Here is a 19,124-nt window from a genome sequence, read left to right as displayed (position 1 = left end):
CAGTGGTAGTATTGTTGTGGTAGTATTGTTGTGTTGTCAGTGGTAGTATTGTTGTGGTAGTATTGTTGTGTTGTCAGTGGTAGTATTGTTGTGGTAGTATTGTTGTGTTGTCAGTGGTAGTATTGTTGTGGTAGTATTGTTGTGTTGTCAGTAGTAGTATTGTTGTGGTAGTATTGTTGTGTTGTCAGTGGTAGTATTGTTGTGTTGTCAGTGGTAGTATTGTTGTGGTAGTATTGTTGTGTTGTCAGTGGTAATATTTCTGTGGTAGTATTGTTGTGTTGTCAGTGGTAGTATTGTTGTGGTAGTATTGTTGTGTTGTCAGTGGTAATATTTCTGTGGTAGTATTGTTGTGTTGTCAGTGGTAGTATTGTTGTGGTAGTATTGTTGTGTTGTCAGTGGTAGTATTGTTGTGGTAGTATTGTTGTGTTGTCAGTGGTAGTATTGTTGTGCTCTCTCAGTATTTTCTGCTGTCAGAGTAGTAAATGAAGACTTGCTCAGACTAATTCTAGCAGTCAATACTCTGCACGGTCCAATCCTCTAGAGTCAGGAGCCATTTAGAAATACATAATTTATCTTCCACATGTCGGATCTCATGTGTACGATGTGTAATGTGTGTGATCTCCCCATCTTTAAGGACCCAGCCCTCTCCTATCTCTTCCTATGGGGCGCTATCATTAGGAATATTTGGCTGCAGTGCAGTCAGGGGGTTAATAGGTAGCCGGTTGTAACCCTGAACTCCCGGTTGGGCAGCCCTGGGCACAGTGCCTGGTATTTAAAGACGGGAGAGAAGTGAGAGGAAAGAAAGGAGGACGGATGGGGGGAGCGGTGTGAGGAGGGGGAGGGACGCAGTGTGTGAGACAGGAGGGAGGGGGGTGCTGTCTGTATGCAGCAGAATGGCAGAGCGGGCGGGCAGGCAGCGGGCACGGCCTGTGAGTAATAAGAGGGAGTGGGGGGTACGGTGAGAGTGGGTGGTTGAGGTGGGGGGGTCAGCAGCTTCACAATCCCTCTTCACTTTGGGGACTCGTGGGAGTTTATTTATGGCCATGCTGGTAGACACCTGCTGTCCTATGTCCAAGCAGGCTGGAGAGAGTGAGGGACACAGGCTGTCATGTCCCCCCCACCTAGACTTTGTCACTGCCCTATGCCCCTCTCCCCGCCCAGTGACCCTGGATAGCCTAAATCCCAACCACAATACACTCACACCTTGCACTGTAATGGCACTACAATCAGTGATGTGCAATCTTCACACTCACACACACCAGATCTGCACTCACCTTACAGTCACCCATGTCACATAGACACTGGAATCACTGACACCGGACCACTGATACCAGGATCACTGACTCACTGATACCGGGATCACTGATACCAGGATCACTGACTCACTGACACCCGGATCACTGACACCGGGACCACTGACACCGGGATCACTGACACCGGGATCACTGACACCGGGATCACTGACACCGGGATCACTGACACCGGGATCACTGACACCGGGACCACTGACACCGGGATCACTGACACCGGGACCACTGATACCAGGATCACTGACTCACTGATACCGGGATCACTGATACCAGGATCACTGACTCACTGACAGCCGGATCACTGACACCGGGACCACTGACACCGGGATCACTGACATCGGGATCACTGACACCGGGACCACTGATACCAGGATCATTGACACCGGACCACTGATACTAGGATCACTGACTCACTGACACCAGGATCACTGAAAACGGGATTATTGACACTCATTCTAAAGTCACCCATTTCACACTGACACTGAAATTACTGATAAGAGGATCACTGACACCAGGACAAATGATACCAGGATCACTGATAAGGAGATTATTGACACTCACCCTAAAGTCACCCATTTCACACTGACATCAGATTTACTGATACCAGGACCACTAACACTGGGATTATTGACACTCACCTTACAGTCACTCATATCACACTGACACTTGGATCACTGACATTCACCTTATAGTCACCCATGACACTGACATTGGAATCTCTTATACCAGGATCATTGACATTGGGATTACTGACACCAGGATCAATGACACCGGGATCACTGACACTCACCCTATAGTCACACTGACAGCCAGGAGTTCTATTATTTCTGCACACACTGACACACTGCCTGCACACTGTTCTGCCAAGTCTACATAACCTACCTGATGTGTGCAGAGGTGGTCCTGAGCCCAGATTTATTGATGAGAAGGCTGGAGATCCCAATGACTGATTTCATCCTAGAACAACCCAGATTTCATCTCCATGTTTTACCTACAGGACTCGGGGTGTACACCGTCTGCCCCAAAAATGGTCAATAATATACACACTATGATGAAGAGGTCAGGATGCCTACCAATTCTACCTGCCCACCTACTGTCCACTGAGATTGTTATCAACCAGAATTCCTAATGATCTGTCCATCGGTCTAGAGATAATTACTCTTCATTCCTCTACTTCTCATACAAGTTCTCAACTTGTTCTGTTATCTGCAGGGATCTCCCCAAATCTCTGTATCTATCCAAATAAAATAATAATAATGTAATATAATGTATATAATGTGTATATAATGAATGTATATCCCTACCTGTTCTCTCTATAACTCTAGCTTTACTTTCTTTGTTATTTTATCTATCTACTTATAATCTATCTATCTATCTATCTATCTATCTATCTATCTATCTATCTATCTATCTATCTATCTATCTATCTATCTATCTATCTATCTATCTATCTATCTATCTATCTATCTATCTGTCCATGGTTGTCGTTGTGATAAGGACCAATCATTTCCCATTGTTTCCATTCTGGCAGGATGTGACTGGGTGTGATGAATGTGTTATCATGTTGCCTGTCTGTTGGTGATCAGCTTAGACAGAATTATATTCTTGTATTCAGTGATGCTGATGTTGATCTCTTCTCTGATTTTAGGCGGATGCAGCGACCAGCTTCCTGCGAGCGGCCCGGGCTGGAAACCTGGACAAAGCCCTGGATCATCTGAGGAATGGAGTGGATATAAACACATGTAATCAGGTACAGAAAATGGCCAGACCCATCACTCTGCCTACTTCACAGATTGAAGATTCTATCATGTAAATCCTCATACACATGATGAGAATATCAGACGAACGATCGTGGGGTTTTTTTTTTTTTGCATGCTAGTCTCTTATCAAAAATGAAGAGGTTACTAAACCTCTGAAAATCCTCATATGATGGAATACAACTTCAGAAGTGATTTAATGTAATGTATTGTATTGTATTCTTTTCTTTCCAAGCAAGCTCTTCTGATTTTTTGGGGGGCAAAAACTGTACCGATTAAACGAAAGTCGCACAATCTGGTATCGTACAAGAACATTTTTTGCGTTTGTCCCTTTGGATAATTTCGGATGAACTGTCGTGATTGGCTCTGGAAAGTTGTGTACTAACAATCAGATTATCGTACGATTAGAAAGCGGTATTTTCCATCTGATTTTCTCATTGTGTATACTAGGCTTTACTCTGTATCTTCTCCTCCAGAAAACACATCTTTTATACATTGCATTGTAATTGATTAATCTCTTATTGTCGCTTCTATGACTCTGACAATTGTAAGGGGGACAGGCTCTGCTGGTATTGGCAGTGGTAAATCATGTACAAGACAGGGACTCCCAGGAACGGTCCAGGCAGGTTAGTCCTGCATTTTGTTTTTCATCAAAACAGCAACTAAACATGATGCAGTGCTTGGAGGCTTTGTAAGGCCATAGCATAGAACAAACCAAACATCTACTCCCCTGAGCCACTAACTAAACTCAGGTCAATTGCTGACTAACATGGTGTGCTCCCATGGGTTCCCAGACATTTCTACCTTTCTTAGTGTTCTGCCAGCACTCGGCCTTTTCACCCAGCAGCAGGCTTCCACAGCAATAGAAGAGAGAAAGAGGCCTGGGCATCAGTCAGCTCACACACTATATTACCAATAGTATTGGGACGCCTACCTTTACATGCACATGAACTTTAATGGCATCCCAATCTTAGACTGTAGGGTCCAATATTGATTTGGCCCACCCTTTGCAGCTATAACAGCTTCAACTCTTCTGGGAAGGCTGTCCACAAGGTTTAGGAGTGTGTCTATGGGAATGTTTGACCATTCTTCCAGAAGTGCATTTGTGAGGTCAGGCACTGATGTGGAGGAGAAGGCCTGGATTGCAGTCTCCGCTCTAATTCATTCCAAAGGTGTTCTATCGGGTTGAGGTCTCTGAGCAGGTCAGTCAAGTTCCTCCACCCCAAACTCGCTCATCCATGTCTTTATGGACCTTACTTTGTGCACTTGTCCAAATCATTTGGTGGAGGGGGGATTATGGTGTGGGGTTGTTTTTCAGGGGTTGGGCTTGGCCCCTTAGTTCCAGTGAAGGAAACTCTTAAGGTCTCAGCATACCAAGACATTTTGGACAATTTCATGCTCCCAACTTTGTGGGAATAGTTTGGGGATGACCCCTTCCTGTTCCAACATGACTGCACACCAGTGCACAAAGCAAGGTCCATAAAGACAAGGATGAATGAGTTTGGAGTGGAGGAACTTGACTAGCCAGCTGTTGTAGTTGCAAAGGGTGGGCCAACTCAATATTGAACCCTACGGACTAAGACTGGAATGCCATTAAAGTTCATGTGTGCGTAAAGGCAGGCGTCACAATACTTTTGGTAATATAGTGTATGTAAAGGTCTGTACACAATTGAGACTAATGGTAGCCATACACACTTTAATTTTTTTTAATCTGATTGATGTGAGCTTTAATCAAAATAATTGAATTGGCAAACAATCGAATAGGCATAACTTCCCTCCTACTTGGTTTAGACTTCAAAATTGAGTTCTAACCATAGGTGTGCACCCCAAAGCTCAAACATACATGACTTTCTCTGCAGCCTCAGCTGCACTGGACAGTGAATGAATGGGAAGTGCTCTGTGCTGAGCGGTTTCCTGTTCATTCACAAACTGAAGCATAGTAACCACAATTTACTATGCTTCAGTTATGAATGAACACAGTAAGCGAGTGTGTTCACTATGTTCATTTAGAAAAGCAAGGGGCCAGTAAATTACATATTTGCTAGCCCCTTACCCCGCTCTCCATTCTGAAACATCCCCCGCAGCAGCTGGGGGGAGAAGGGAAGAGGAAAGCCAGCAGCACTGCGGGTTGGGGGGCCAACAGGGGGGGGGGGCACTGCACATAGTAATTAGGCACACCCACTGAGCACGCCTATGGTTCTAACTCTTATTGGCACCCCAAACATCTAGCAAATGGGGATGTGTTCCCGGCCACCAAAACACACAGTACCACAGTACCATGCACTTTGCTGTGGTGCGATTTTACAAATCATGCCTGCAGTACTTTCTGCACATTCCAGCATGTTGGTGAGCCCATTGACAATAATGTGCTGCCGCAAAAACGTGCCGCGCGGAAATGCACAAAAAACACGCGTGCTCGGACTCACCTTTCTGGTGTGAATGAGCCCTAAAACAGTGCCCATACTCCTGGGTTAACAATATACCTGCCCCCCATAATTACAGCAAAACACATGTCTAAGTTTAAAGTGTTATTAAACTGAAAACCAAAATGTAATATATTACAGCTTACCAATCATTAGATGTGGTGGCTGCATTCGTTTCCTTTTTCCCCCTCTGTTTTTTCCTGGTGATCCGGCCAGTAACACACCTCATGTATTAGAGTGCCTCCATTCTGGATGAAGGAGCTCAGGGGCACCTTTGGACAGCGGCATTGTTAATCTGGGGGAGGGGAGTGTTAGATGTATTACATGTATGTACAGATTTAAATTACACTTAGAAACAAATTGAAGCTGAACTACAGCTCACACTTTATAAGCAGGTATAGCAACAGTTTTTTTTTTCTTTTGGGGTAAGGGTTTTACATAAATAAAAAAAAATCTGATCATTGTAAGCATCCCAGCCAAGTGGTAAATGGTTTGTCTCAACCCTCTAACTGCTACATCCACAGGACAGTTTACTGATCAGATAACCAGATGAAAAGAAAAGAAAGAAAGCCTAAAAAAAGAAAACTAATGCAGCCATCACATCTAATAGTTGGTAAGCTGCAGTGTAATACATGACTGCTTTTGTGTTTAATATTGCTTTAAACCAACAGTATCCCACACCTGGAGTAGAAACTGTGTCATGCAGTGACACCTATATGACATTGTGTGCCACACAGGAATCTTCTATTGTAAACTTGGTTCAGTAACAGTCCTCTATCATATGTTGTATCATACACTCTTGTGCCCTGTACCTAGCTTAGCCAGTTTCTGGTAAAGCAGGGGTCTCCAAACTTTCTAAACAAGGGGCCCGTTTACGATCCTTCAGATGCTTGCAGGGCTGGACTATGGCCAGTGGGGGTAGAAAATGACCCAGTGTCAGTAAAAAAATTTCATACCCGCAACTGTTAAGAAAAAAAAAATCTATAGCACCTGTGGTCAGTAAGAGGAATAGAGCCCCATCATTGGTGTCAGTGAACAGAATATTCCCTCCATTATTGGTATTGGTAAGAGGAATAGTGCCCCATCGTTACTGTTAGAGGATGGAATAGTGCCCTATCATTGGTGTCAGTGGAAGGAATAGTGCCCCATCATTGGTATCAATGGAAGGAATAGTGCCCCATCATTGGTATCAATGGAAGGAATAGTGCCCTATCGTTGGTATCAATAGAAGGAATAGTTCCCCATCATTGGTATCAATGGAAGGAATAGTGCCCTATCGTTGGTATCAATGGAAGGAATAGTGCCCCATCATTGGTATCAATGGAAGGAATAGTGCCCCATCATTGGTATCAATGGAAGGAATAGTGCCCTATTGTTGGTATCAATGGAAGGAATAGTGCCCTATCGTTGGTATCAATGGAAGGAATAGTGCCCCATCATTGGTATCAATGGAAGGAATAGTGCCCCATCGTTGGTATCAATGGAAGGAATAGTGCCCCATCATTGGTATCAATGGAAGGAATAGTGCCCTATCGTTGGTATCAATGGAAGGAATAGTGCCCCATCATTGGTATCAATGGAAGGAATAGTGCCCCATCATTGGTATCAATGGAAGGAATAGTGCCCCATCGTTGGCATCAATGGGAGGAATAGTGCCCCATCGTTGGTGTCAGTGGAAAGAATTCATTCTGAATTTGCTGGCTAAGCACCTTAAAGAAGAAATTAACGTGGTTGTAAACCCTTACATATACCCAGTAAAGTGACTGGCCTCAGGTGATACACAGAGGGGAAACAAATCTTCCTACATAAGTTGTACCTGTTTGTCTACAGTCTTCTGTAGTGTCAAAAGTGTATGATCTGTCCATTACTAGTAAAAAAAAATAAATAAAAATGCCATAAATCTATTCCCTATTTTTTGGAGGCGCTATAACTTTTGCACAAACCAATGAATATTCGCTTTACCAAAAATATGTAGAAGAAAACATATCGGCCTAAACTGATGAAGAAACTTTTTTGGGGGGATATTTATCATAGCAAAAAATATTGTGTTTTTTTTTTCAAAAAAAGTATTTTTTAGTTTATATCGCAAAACCGCAGATGTGATCAAATACCACCAAAAGAAAGCTCTATTTGTGGGAAAAAACAGACATAAATTTTGTTTGGGTACAACGTCACACAACCACGCAGTTGTTAGTTAAAGTGACGCAGTGCCGTATCGCAAAAAATGGCCCGGTCAGGAAATGGGTAAATCCTGAAGTGGTTAAATTGTTACTAAACCCACAACAGTAAAATCAGTCTATATGTGCAGTAAAGCATGCTTGTTATACTCACTGTGGAACCTAAGGGGTTAATAATGTGCATTGTGTAAAAAGATTGTTTGATCCTGTCTCCTCTGATCCTCTCCTTCTTCCACTGTCCCCTAATAATTTCCTGATAATACAGAGCCAGGGGACAGGCTGCACATGCTCAGTTTAGTGTGTATTGCTAGAGAGTTTTTTTTTTCTTGGGAAGGTGCATGCGATCAGCACAGGGCCAATCAGCACTGTCCAGACAAAGAGTCAGGGTCATGCATTCTGATAGGACAGTCAGCGCAGAATTAAATCTCCTCCTACAAGCTTTAACCAAACACTCATAGAAGTCACAAGACTGCTATATACTGCTGATGAGAAAAGCTATTATATCAGTATATATTTACTAAAATAATTGCATTTCCATGTTCTGTGTACTGTGGTAGACCAGATATAATGAATGCAGGGTCCTGGGTTTAGTAACACTTAAATTCATTCCCTGCATTAAAGTAGAACTACAGGCAAAACTTTTTTTTCCATTTTGGATAGAGTAATGGATTTTTTTTTTCGCCATCTGTGTCCCATTGCAAAGATTTCCTTTCACTTTCTGTCGCATAGCCAAACAGGAAGTGAGAGGAAATCCCTGCAAATGAAGGGAATTCCTTGGGGACCCCCATATCACCAGAATTAGTGTCCCCATTGAAAGATTTCCCCTCTATTACTTTTCTGGGGACAACCCAAAATGTGGGATTTTCTTTTCCTTTTCCTTTCAATGATAATGGTAAACAGGACAAATAGAGGAGGGGAATCTCCCTAGCGGGAGCACAGGGGGCGGTGAAGATTGACAGGTGTTCTAATGCCTCTCTACTCCACCCAAAACTTAAAAAAAAAGTTTTGTCTTTAGTTATACTTTAATGTATAAAATGTGGGGTTTTATTGCCCCATCACCTCTCTTATACTTACCTGAGATCGATATGGGAGCAGACGGAGAAGAGGAGGAGCAGACAGGGGACCTCTGAAGAGGAAGTAAAGGGCCACTGTGTGCAAAACCATTACACAGGGCAGGTAAGTATAACATTTTTGTTATAAAAAAAAAGAAGACCTTTGCACAATGCACACGGTTGTGTCATGCTAGTGTGGGGTTCAAGGAGTTAAAACAGGCAGTGAGGAGATGATAAAATACCACCTCACCACCTGTTAAATGCTCCCTAAAGAGTGATCCCAATGCGGTTCACCCTGTAGAAAGCACTGCAAGCACTGCAAGTGTAAATTATCTTTCGGATTCTATCTAGCAGTCCTTTACGGCCACACAGCACATTTCTGTAATGCTTTCCTATCTTACAGCTGGCTTTGCTTAACCACTTGACCTCCGAAAGATTTACCCCCCTTCATGACCAGGCCACTTTTTGCGATACGGCACTGCGTTACTTTAAAGCAGAGTTCCGCTTAAAAAAAAGCCCCGCTCGTCTCCCCCCTCCTCTCTGCAGCGCCGGCATTGTTACTGTGGGCGCCCGGTTGTGGCTTCACATCCGGGCACGCACTGTGCATGCGCGAGCCGCACTGCGCGCTGTGACTGGCCGGGCAATTATCTGGGACCTGTGACCTGTTCCAGATGATTGCCAAGAGGGAAGGGCGAGAGGTGATCTTCCTTTCGGCGCCGCAGTGCGCCAGGAGGAAGTGGGAGCTGGGACCCCCCCCCCCCAAAAAATGACATGCCAAATGTGGCATGTCAGGGGGTCACCTTCCCTTAAAGCGGAAGTTCATGCAGGTCATGCAACGTGAAGGTCATGCAACGCTGTACCCAAATAAAATATATTTATTTTTTTCCTACAAATAGAGCTTTCTTTTGGTGGTATTTGATCACCTCTGCGGTTACATTTTTTGCACTATAGACAAAAAAAGACCGACAATTTTGAAATATAAATTTTTGTTTTTTACTTTCTGCTATAAAACATATCCATTAAAAAAATGTAAAAAATTGAATTTCTTCATCAATTTAAGCCAATATACATTCTGCTACACATTTTTGCTAAAAAAATCCCAATAAGCTTATATTGGTTGGTTTATGTGAATGTTATAGCGTCTACAAACTATGGGATAGATACTGGAATTTTAAATTTATTTATTTACTAGTAATGGCGGCGATCAGCAACTTATAGCGGGACTGCGATATTGCAGCGGTCAATCGGACACTAACTGACACTGTGTGGGAACCAGTGACACTAATACATTGATCAGTGCTAAAAATATGCACTGTCACTGTAATAATGATACTGGCTGGGAAGAGGTCAAACATTGCAAGGATCTCCAAACTACGGCCCTCTAGCTGTTGCGGAACTATACGTCACATGAGGCATTGTAAAACTCTGACATTCATAGACATAACTAGGCATGGTGGGAATTGTAATTTCTGAACAACTGGAGGGTCATAGTTTGGAGACCCCTGATCTAGAGCATTCAAAGGGTTAAATGTGTGCCTAGCCAGTGTTTTGGTGTACGCCGTGTGCTGTTTTTACTAGGGGAAGACATGGATTCTAGTCCCTGCTTTGCAGGAACACAGAATCCATCCCTTCCCCCCTGTCAGAACGGCGATCTGCCTTGTTTACATAGGCAAATAGCCCTTCTGTGTTCTTTACAGATGATCAGCGGGTGCCGGAGGACATCGAGTGCCCGGTACCTGCAGATTGATTCTGCTGTGAACATTCACAGCAGAAGCGGCGTGCTGGTGGCGCACGTGCGCCCTCTGCACACGGAGATGCCAAATCACGTATATATGTGATACAGCGCACAGCTGCCGCCCTGTTGGAGTAAAACAGCTATAAGCAAGTGGTTAACGATCTCTCAAAGTGGTCATTATCTCCTCTGCCTGTTTATCTTTAGTCCTTCTCAAGGTCTAAAGCTGGCTTTACATTTTCATATGAAAAATCTCATCAGTACATTCGATAATGCCATCAGAGACTTGATAAATGTCCTTTGAAAGGGCTTGAAAATTTCATTTTAGGAAAACTACATACACTGCTAGAAATGTGTTCATTGGAGAAAACATTTCCAACTTGCTCCTCAAATTGTCTCATTGTTATGATTATTTTTATTTATTTATTTATTTATTTCAGGTACTTATATAGCGCCGTCAATTTACGCAGCGCTTTACATATACATTGTACATTCACATCAGTCCCTACACCCTCAAGGAGCTTACAATCTAAGGTCCCTAACTCACATTCATACATACCAGGGCCAATTTAGACAGGAGCCAATTAACCTACCAGCATGTCTTTGGATTGTGGGAGGAAACCGGAGTACCCGGAGGAAACCCACGCAGACACAGGGAGAACATGCAAACTCCAGGCAGGTAGTGTCTTGGTCGGGATTCGAACCAGTGACTCTTCTTACTGCTAGGTGAGAGTGCTACCCACTACACCACTGTGCTGCCCTTAAAAATGATTAAAAACGATTGTTGATTTAACCCTATCAGAGAAAAGAAAATCAAACAAACTTTTAAGAATTTTTTTTTAAATTCTACTCATGTTTAATCCTAAACTTTAATTTTCTCCATTCCTCCACTCCCCATACCTGGCTACAACATATAGATACAATGTACTCATGATTATCTATCAATATACAGCTATTTCTTATAAATAAAGTGCATCTATTCAACCAGACCGTATCTCTAATGCCCTGTACACACGGTCGGACATTGATTGGACATTCCGACAACAAAATCCATGGATTTTTTCCTACGGATGTTGGTTCAAACTTGTCTTGCATACACACGGTCACACGAAGTTGTCGGAAAATCCGATCGTTCTGAACGTGGTGACGTAAAACACGTACGTCGGGTCTATAAACGGGGCATTAGCCAATAGCTTTCATCTCTTTATTTATTCTGAGCACTTTGTCCGTCGGATTTGTGTACACACGATTGGAATTTCCGACAACGGATTTTGTTGTCGGAACATTTTATAGTCTGCTCTCAAACTTTGTGTGTCGGAAATTCCGATGGAAAATGTGTGATGGAGCCTACACACGGTCGGATTTTCCGACAACAAGGTCCTATCACACATTTTCCGTCGGAAAATCTGACCGTGTGTACGGGGCATAACAGTCCAATGTTACTCCGACAGAAAGGCCTTCTCTTGGTTTCCTCTTATATATTACAATAATGGACAAATTCACGAAAAATTCAGTAGCCAGTTTTCCCAATCTAGCAGTCAATGGCCTATTTGGAGGAAACACAAGCTTTCGCTCACAATGATAAAAAAAAACAAAGTTGTCAGAAGTATATAGGAGTTCTGGATTCCTGGCTTCTGGGGTTGTCCACCATTGTCATACTAAAGGAACACAACAGTACCACATAATCTAGCAAAGCTTCAGCACTAAACTATGGCCACTGTTTCCTGGTTCAGCCGGCACCTTTGGGTCCTCTGGAGAATATCAGGCGTGTGGGAAAGGTCCAGCCTCATATGTCCTGTGATCCTAAAGGGGGAGATATGTGGTCAGACCTGTCCCACAGGCCGTGTATTCTGCCCGACCTCACCGTGCCTTCTGACCTTTCACATCACCAGAAAATGAGATTTCGGAAACATCCCACCCAGATCAATACCTAACCTGATGATTTTCTCCTGTTATTCTCAGTACTGATCTACTTTACAACCTCATTTAGGTTCACTCAATCGTCTTTGAATTTCTCTATCTGACTTTAGTATTTCAGTGGTACAATACCCCATCCCAAGTGATGCAAGCTAGAGAATGCAAGGCCAATGCAACACAAAAGTGATGCTTTCATGATTGCTGGCAGGTAAATCACCCACCAGCTTTTGATTCCCTCAAGATCTTCAGTTGTGAGATATCCCAAGTAAACACATTTCTGATGGTATCCGATGAACTGTCAGTTGTCTTCCACCTGAAATCATTTGACTGAAGAATCAGATGGAGACACTGTTTGGGTAATTTGGAAACTATTCTGGCCAACCGGCAAAAATACAATAGCTGCAAAGGGAGTTATGTCCATCGGTGCTGTGTAATGTAGATGAAGAAGTCGGTTAGATTTTTTCAGGGTGAACAGAAAAAAATCTATATGTATGTGTCCTGGTTTCGTCTGACTCCATCAGCCATTGTAATACCCAGTGGTGATGTCACCCACCTCATCGATTTTCCATAAGGTAGAATAATTTGATACTCGTAGGAGTCCCTTGTTTTTGCCTTGTGGTAGAGATACAAACTCTTGTATTTGGAGTCTATGACATAGATGAGCAGGACTTTTTTTATGATGAAAATGCGGAATGTTCTGTAAAAATAAATTGGAGTCAATAGTGAAGGCACAAGGCAAAAATGGCTTTAAATGATTTCTTAAGCAGCCCATAGATTATGCGATTTTTTTTTTCCCGTGGTGGAAGTAAAGAAAATCCCAGATTGTGTCAATGGGGGAATCCCTCCCACTGCACTATTGTGTTCTGCCAGTGGGAAGTCTCCCCAGCCAGCAGAACACAATTACATGTAACAAATCTGACAGGCTGGTTATACCCAAGTCAATTGATGGATTGACTCACTGTGACCCGCGGTTTGGTTAGTGTGTCGCTCAGGCTCGATTACTATGGGGATGTCGCATCCACTGCAGGAGTGCCAGCAAGGGATGGAGCTTGACCCAGCTCCTGTAGTCACTGGAAAGAAGAGAGGAAAGATCCCTGGTCCCTCACATCCACGGAGTCCTATGGTGGTATGAGAGAGACAACCTCAGCCTGGGCTCCCGCCAGGCCACGCCCCCAACGCGTTTTCGCTCGCCCCTGAGCTTAGTCATGGGGAGCCAAATGCGTTCGGGGGCTTGGCCTGGCGGGAGCCCAGGCTGAGGTTGTCTCTCTCCTACCACCATAGGACTCCGTGGATGTGAGGGACCAGGGATGTTTCCTCTCTTCCTTCCAATTGATAGATTGAATTGGGTACAATCAGCCTGCCCACAGATGGATTGAATCCATCTATGGCTGGCTGAGGTGTTATGGAAGATCTTTCCAATTATCTTGTGCCAGAAAGGACCCCCTTATTAGCTGGGTACTATCAAAATAGGAAAATTTTGCCGAAATCTCCCAATTTTTTGCTAGAAATTTTGGGGTAATGAAAACTCTCCATTTTGGTTATCACTACTTGGGAACAGTAGATACACAAGAACCTAACCTTCAATTCCAAAAGATAAAGCGTGAAAATACATGTTTTTATTTTTTTTTACATCTATAAAATATTTCTTTAAACATTTTTTTTTAATATTATTGTTGGTATTATTTTATCATGGTGCTGATTTCTTTTAGGAAAGTATTTCTTTCTAGGCATAGATCGATGTGAACCTAAAAAACAAACAAAGTGGAAGTTGTCGGTGACATGGATTTGTTTATCCACAAAGCCACGTGATTCCTATTGACATGATTAGCGATCACGTGGCTTTTTTAGAATGTAAAGACGTGGGTTTTTTTAAACACATTTCCCCTAAACTGTCCAGATGCTAAAATGTAATGCCGTGTACACACGAGCGGATTTTTCAGCATCAAACGTCCGACGGTCTTTCCAACGGACTTTCGACGTAGTTACGACGGACTTTCGAACGACCGGACTTGGCCACACACGAACGGTCTAAAGTCCGTTCGAAAGTCCGTTCGTTTAAACGTGATGACGTACGAAGGGACTAGAATAAGGAGGTTCATAGCCAGTAGCCAATAGCTGCCCTTGCGTCCTTTTTTTGTCCGTCGGACTAGCATACAGACGAACGGATTTTTTGACCAGACTCGAGTCCGTCGGAAAGATTTGAAACATGTTCCAAATCTAAAGTCCGTCTGATTTTAGACAGAAAAGGTCGGCTGAAGGTCCAATGAAGCCCACACATGGTCGGATTTGTTCCGTCGGACCAGGCCGGTCGAGAAGTCCACCCGTGTGTACACGGCATTAGGCTTATTTTTAGGAAACTTTCTGGTAAACCTAAATTTGTTATTTTGCGGGTAAATCAATCTTGGTGAAACCGTTCCTTTCATCCCTAGTCTATAAAAGATATATGCCTACTGAAACCTGACACATCATTTATGGGTAGAGCTGGCTTTTAATGGTATTTCAAAGTCGTTGGCTGATTAGAGCTGCTAATCTGGAATTTTTGTCTTTTGCCAGCAGGTTTATTGTACTTAACTCTTAGCTGCTCAGCCCAATAAAACATTTCAGAACATGGGTCTGCCCACAGTTGAGGAAACAGAATTGCTGTATCAAGCTCTCGTTGTTGATAATTGCACTGACGCCAGTTCTGCTATGTGCAGCACAGACAGTTCTGCTTTCAGACATTCTGAATTAAAAAAAAAAAACAAAAGATTTCCTATTGGAGCAGCAGCTCCCAGCCCAGTCCAGCATTGTAGTGCAGAGTAAATTTTTGAATATATCCGTTGTCTGCAGACATCAGAACTCACCATTGCTGCCCAGGATAGAAAAATGTATTTATTAAATCTCCAGGAGCATACAGTGCAAAAGATTAAAAACTCTGCTGATGCATTTCAGCTCTGTCTGGCTGTAGTCATAACCTTATGACATTGAAATGCGACATCCAGATTTTCAGCCTTTTGTTCCTGCCGACTTAAAACATATCTCTGGTCAAATTGTAAAATCATATCTTCATTTCCACACTGTATTTCAATTATTTCTCACCTACTCCTATTATTATGAATAATTTTGAAGTTTGTAAACTTATTCCGTGAAGATCCGCACACATTTACTTCCTTGAATCCCTTGAATTCTGTGACGCGTAGTCACTATGTCCTGTGAGTAGGCAATGCTGTGTCACACATTTCACAGAGCCTGTCATCTGATCTACAGAGGTGCTGAGAGGAGGAGTTTCAGGAGGCGGAGTCAGTACAGGAATCACTGCATGCTGGCAAGGTACCATGGAATATGTAGTCCTCAGAAGTTTACCCACTTGCTTACTGGGCACTTATACCCCCTTCATGCCCAGGCCAGTTTTCAGCTTTCAGTGCTCTCACACTTTGAATGCCAATTGCTCAGTTATGCAACACTGTACCCATATGAAATTTTTATCATATTTTTTACACAAATAGAGCTTTCTTTTTGTGGTATTTAATCACCACTGGGCTTTTTATTTTTTGCTAAACAAACAAAATAAGACCGAAATTTTTGAAAAAAAAAAACTAAAAGTTTTTCATATTTTGTCATAACATTTTGCAAACAGGTAATTTTTCTCCTTCACTAATGTGCGCTGATGAGGTGGCACTGTTGGGCACTGATAGGCTGCACTGATGGGCACTGATGGGCACTGATTGGCACTGATTGGCACAGATAGGTTGCACTGATGGGCACTGATGAGGTGGCACTGGTGGGCACTGATCAGGAGACAATGATGAGGCTGCACTGATGGGTGGCAATGATGAGCACTAATCAGGAGGCACCGATAAGGCTGCACTGATGGGTGGCACTGGTGGGCACTGATCAGGAGGCACTGATGAGGCTGGACTGATGGGTGGCACTGGTGGGCACTGATCAGGAGGCACTGATGAGGCTGGACTGATGGGTGGCACTGATAGGCAGCACAGAGAGGTGGCACTGATAGGCCCTTCTAGGCAAGACTGATGGGCACTGATAGGCACTGGTAGGCGGCACTGATAGGCAGCACTGATGATGAGGCACTGATAAATGGCACTGGTGGGCACTGATAGGTGGCACTGATGGGCACTTATATGCGGCACTGGTGGGCACTGATAGGTGGCACTGGTGGGTGCTGATAGATGGCACTGATTAGCAGCACATGCGGGTGCTAAGGGGACCAATGTCCCTCTAATACCTCTAACAGAAGCTAACAACGTGAAGAAAAAAAATGATAACAGGCATTTGTTTATTTCCGTGATCAGCTGTGATTGGCATGTCCCCACTCCCTGACAGTCTCTTACTGCATGTCCCTAGTCTTCAACCACTCCTGTACCATTTCTGCAGACTTTGACAGTCTCCTATTGCATATCCGCCGTCTCTGAACATTTATCACAGTATGTCCAGTCTCATAATCGTACGCATGTCCCATTTTTTATAGTATTACATACCTTGCACAATACGTGCAGTTCTTTGATGATGTCAGGCGCCACGCTTGAGGCCCCCTTTATCAAATACGTTGACCACCACTGATATAGATAAATATAAGAATTTTGTGTGTTGTTGTTAGAGTATTGATGTATGCTGGAGTCCATTGCTTTCCCTATACAATGTCCAATGGCAGCCTTTATTTTGACATTCCATGCTGCATCCAATGACCTTTGGCTCAGATGCTGGAGATCATTACGCCCCTGGCTCACGTCCCTGAAATGTCTGGCCACCTTAGTCTGGCCTCAGTACGCTGTGCCAACTGTCATTGATCATGTGTCAGTCCAACTGATTTGGGGTCACTCACACTGATTTATTTTACACACAATATTCAAATTTAATTAAGATTTAAACAGACATTGTAGACCTGTCCAAACGTGTATGTGTGCAGAAGGAGGCACTCTGACTAAATATACTGCATGTATGTTCACATAGATACAGGTGGACTGTGGAGGGACTCCAACTAAAGCTGGTCATATGCCATTCATCAGAGCATTCGATAGTACCATTGTTGGCTCATGAATTTGTATGAAATTTTGTTCGATTGGCATGTGTTGAAGTCGACTTTGAGATGTACATGCACATTACAATAAGTAAGATTTTTCCTTAAAGCGGTAGTAAAGTCCGCTTTTTCATTTATACCTACAGGTAATAAGCTTATAATAAGGCTTACCTGTAGGTACAGTAAATATCTCCTAAACTTTAATAGCAGCTGGTGACGTCACCTACGCATGAGCACTACGCTCTCAATGGATGTCATGCCTTCCATTGAGAGAGCTGTGCCGTGACATCGCCGCAGCCGTGACGTCATCGCGGATCAGCCATTCAGACCGCCAGAGCCCGCGAACCCATAAAGAAGACTCGGTGAAGATGGAAGCCCTGTCAGTGGTGACAGCGCACCGCTGGAGGGCTTCATTTAAAGGGAAGTCTGTCATAATGTGCTAGTATGCAATGCATACTAGCACAATATGACATCATCCTGCATGGATCCATTTTTTTTTGTGGTTTATTACAGCTTTAACTAAAATCACATTCACAGTTAGAATTTTGTTTCTGCATGGGTGCAGATTGTTGCTGGCCAGTGTCTCAGTATTTTGAAGCCAGAGGGAGCCAGGCAAGCAGCAATTTCAGAGGAAGGTTGACAATGTTAGCCTCCATATTTGTATAATTATAGGTTTACTTTAAATGGATAAAATATGAGAGCTGCCATTGCTGAATTCTTTGGAAAATTCTGGTTACAGGTCTTCATTCCTATCGCTGTATTATTTAGTGAGTCCGTGATCAAGAACAAGGGACAGGTCAGGACCAGGGGTAATCTGACAACTCATGGGGCCCCCGGGCAATAGGAGATTATGGGGCCCCCAGGCAATCAGAGATTATGGGGCCACACAGTATATGCATACATGTACACACAGTATACACAGACATGTTTCTATTGGCTGAAAAGGTACTGGAGAGGTGGGGCAGCTATAATCTCGGGATTTTTAGACCAAAAGGATGTCAGTAAGGGATATTTCAGAGACAGATGTAAAAAAAACACAGATTTTTACATACTGTCCCTGGTTTTACTGAGGCTGGCAACCCTGATGGGGCCCCCTAGTGGCCCAGGGCCATCGGGCAGTGCCCGAGTGGCTTAATGGTCAGTCCACCCCTGGTCAGGACACGTGATGCACATGCCAGTTCCTGGTCACTTACCAATGAATAAAGAATGTAAGTAAACCCTTATGCCCTGTACACACGATAGGATTTTCCGACAACAAAACCATGGATTTTTTTCCGAAGGATGTTGGCTTAAACTTGTCTTGCATACACACGGTCGTACAAATATTGTCAGAAATTCCGAACGTCAAGAACGCGGTGACGTACAACACGTACGAAGAGCTGAGAAAAAAGAAGTTCAATAGTCAGTGCGGCTCTTCTGCTTGATTCCGAGCATGCGTGGACTTTTGTGCGTTGGACTTGTGTCCACACGATCAAAAATTTGAGAACCTGCTCTCAAACATTTGTTGGCAGAAATTCCGACAATAAATGTTCTATGGAGCACACACACGATCGGACTTTCCGACAACAAGCTCACATCCAACATTTGTTGTCGGAAAATCCTATCGTGTGTACAAGGCATAACGATCAACTTCTCTTATTTGCTCCCTCTTGCTCTGTAAATACACCATTGAAAGTATTTTAGTAAATCTGTTCAATAAATGAAAAAAAAAACTTTAAATCCTATTAGAAATCCAGTAA

At 43.3% G+C, this 19,124-nt stretch overlaps 1 protein-coding gene across 1 annotated transcript in view; it reads left to right on the top strand.

The window, feature by feature from the left end:
• ANK1 (ankyrin 1) overlaps nt 1–19,124 on the top strand; it is a 402,733-nt gene that overhangs the window by 220,602 nt on the left and 163,007 nt on the right. The window contains 1 exon segment of the mRNA XM_073622316.1: nt 2,959–3,060. Within this exon segment, the coding sequence (XP_073478417.1) occupies nt 2,959–3,060 (102 nt within the window).

Source organism: Aquarana catesbeiana, linkage group LG03, assembly GCF_042186555.1.
Source record: "Aquarana catesbeiana isolate 2022-GZ linkage group LG03, ASM4218655v1, whole genome shotgun sequence".
Lineage (NCBI taxonomy): Eukaryota > Metazoa > Chordata > Amphibia > Anura > Ranidae > Aquarana > Aquarana catesbeiana.
This window is presented reverse-complemented; position numbering and strand designations above follow the sequence as displayed.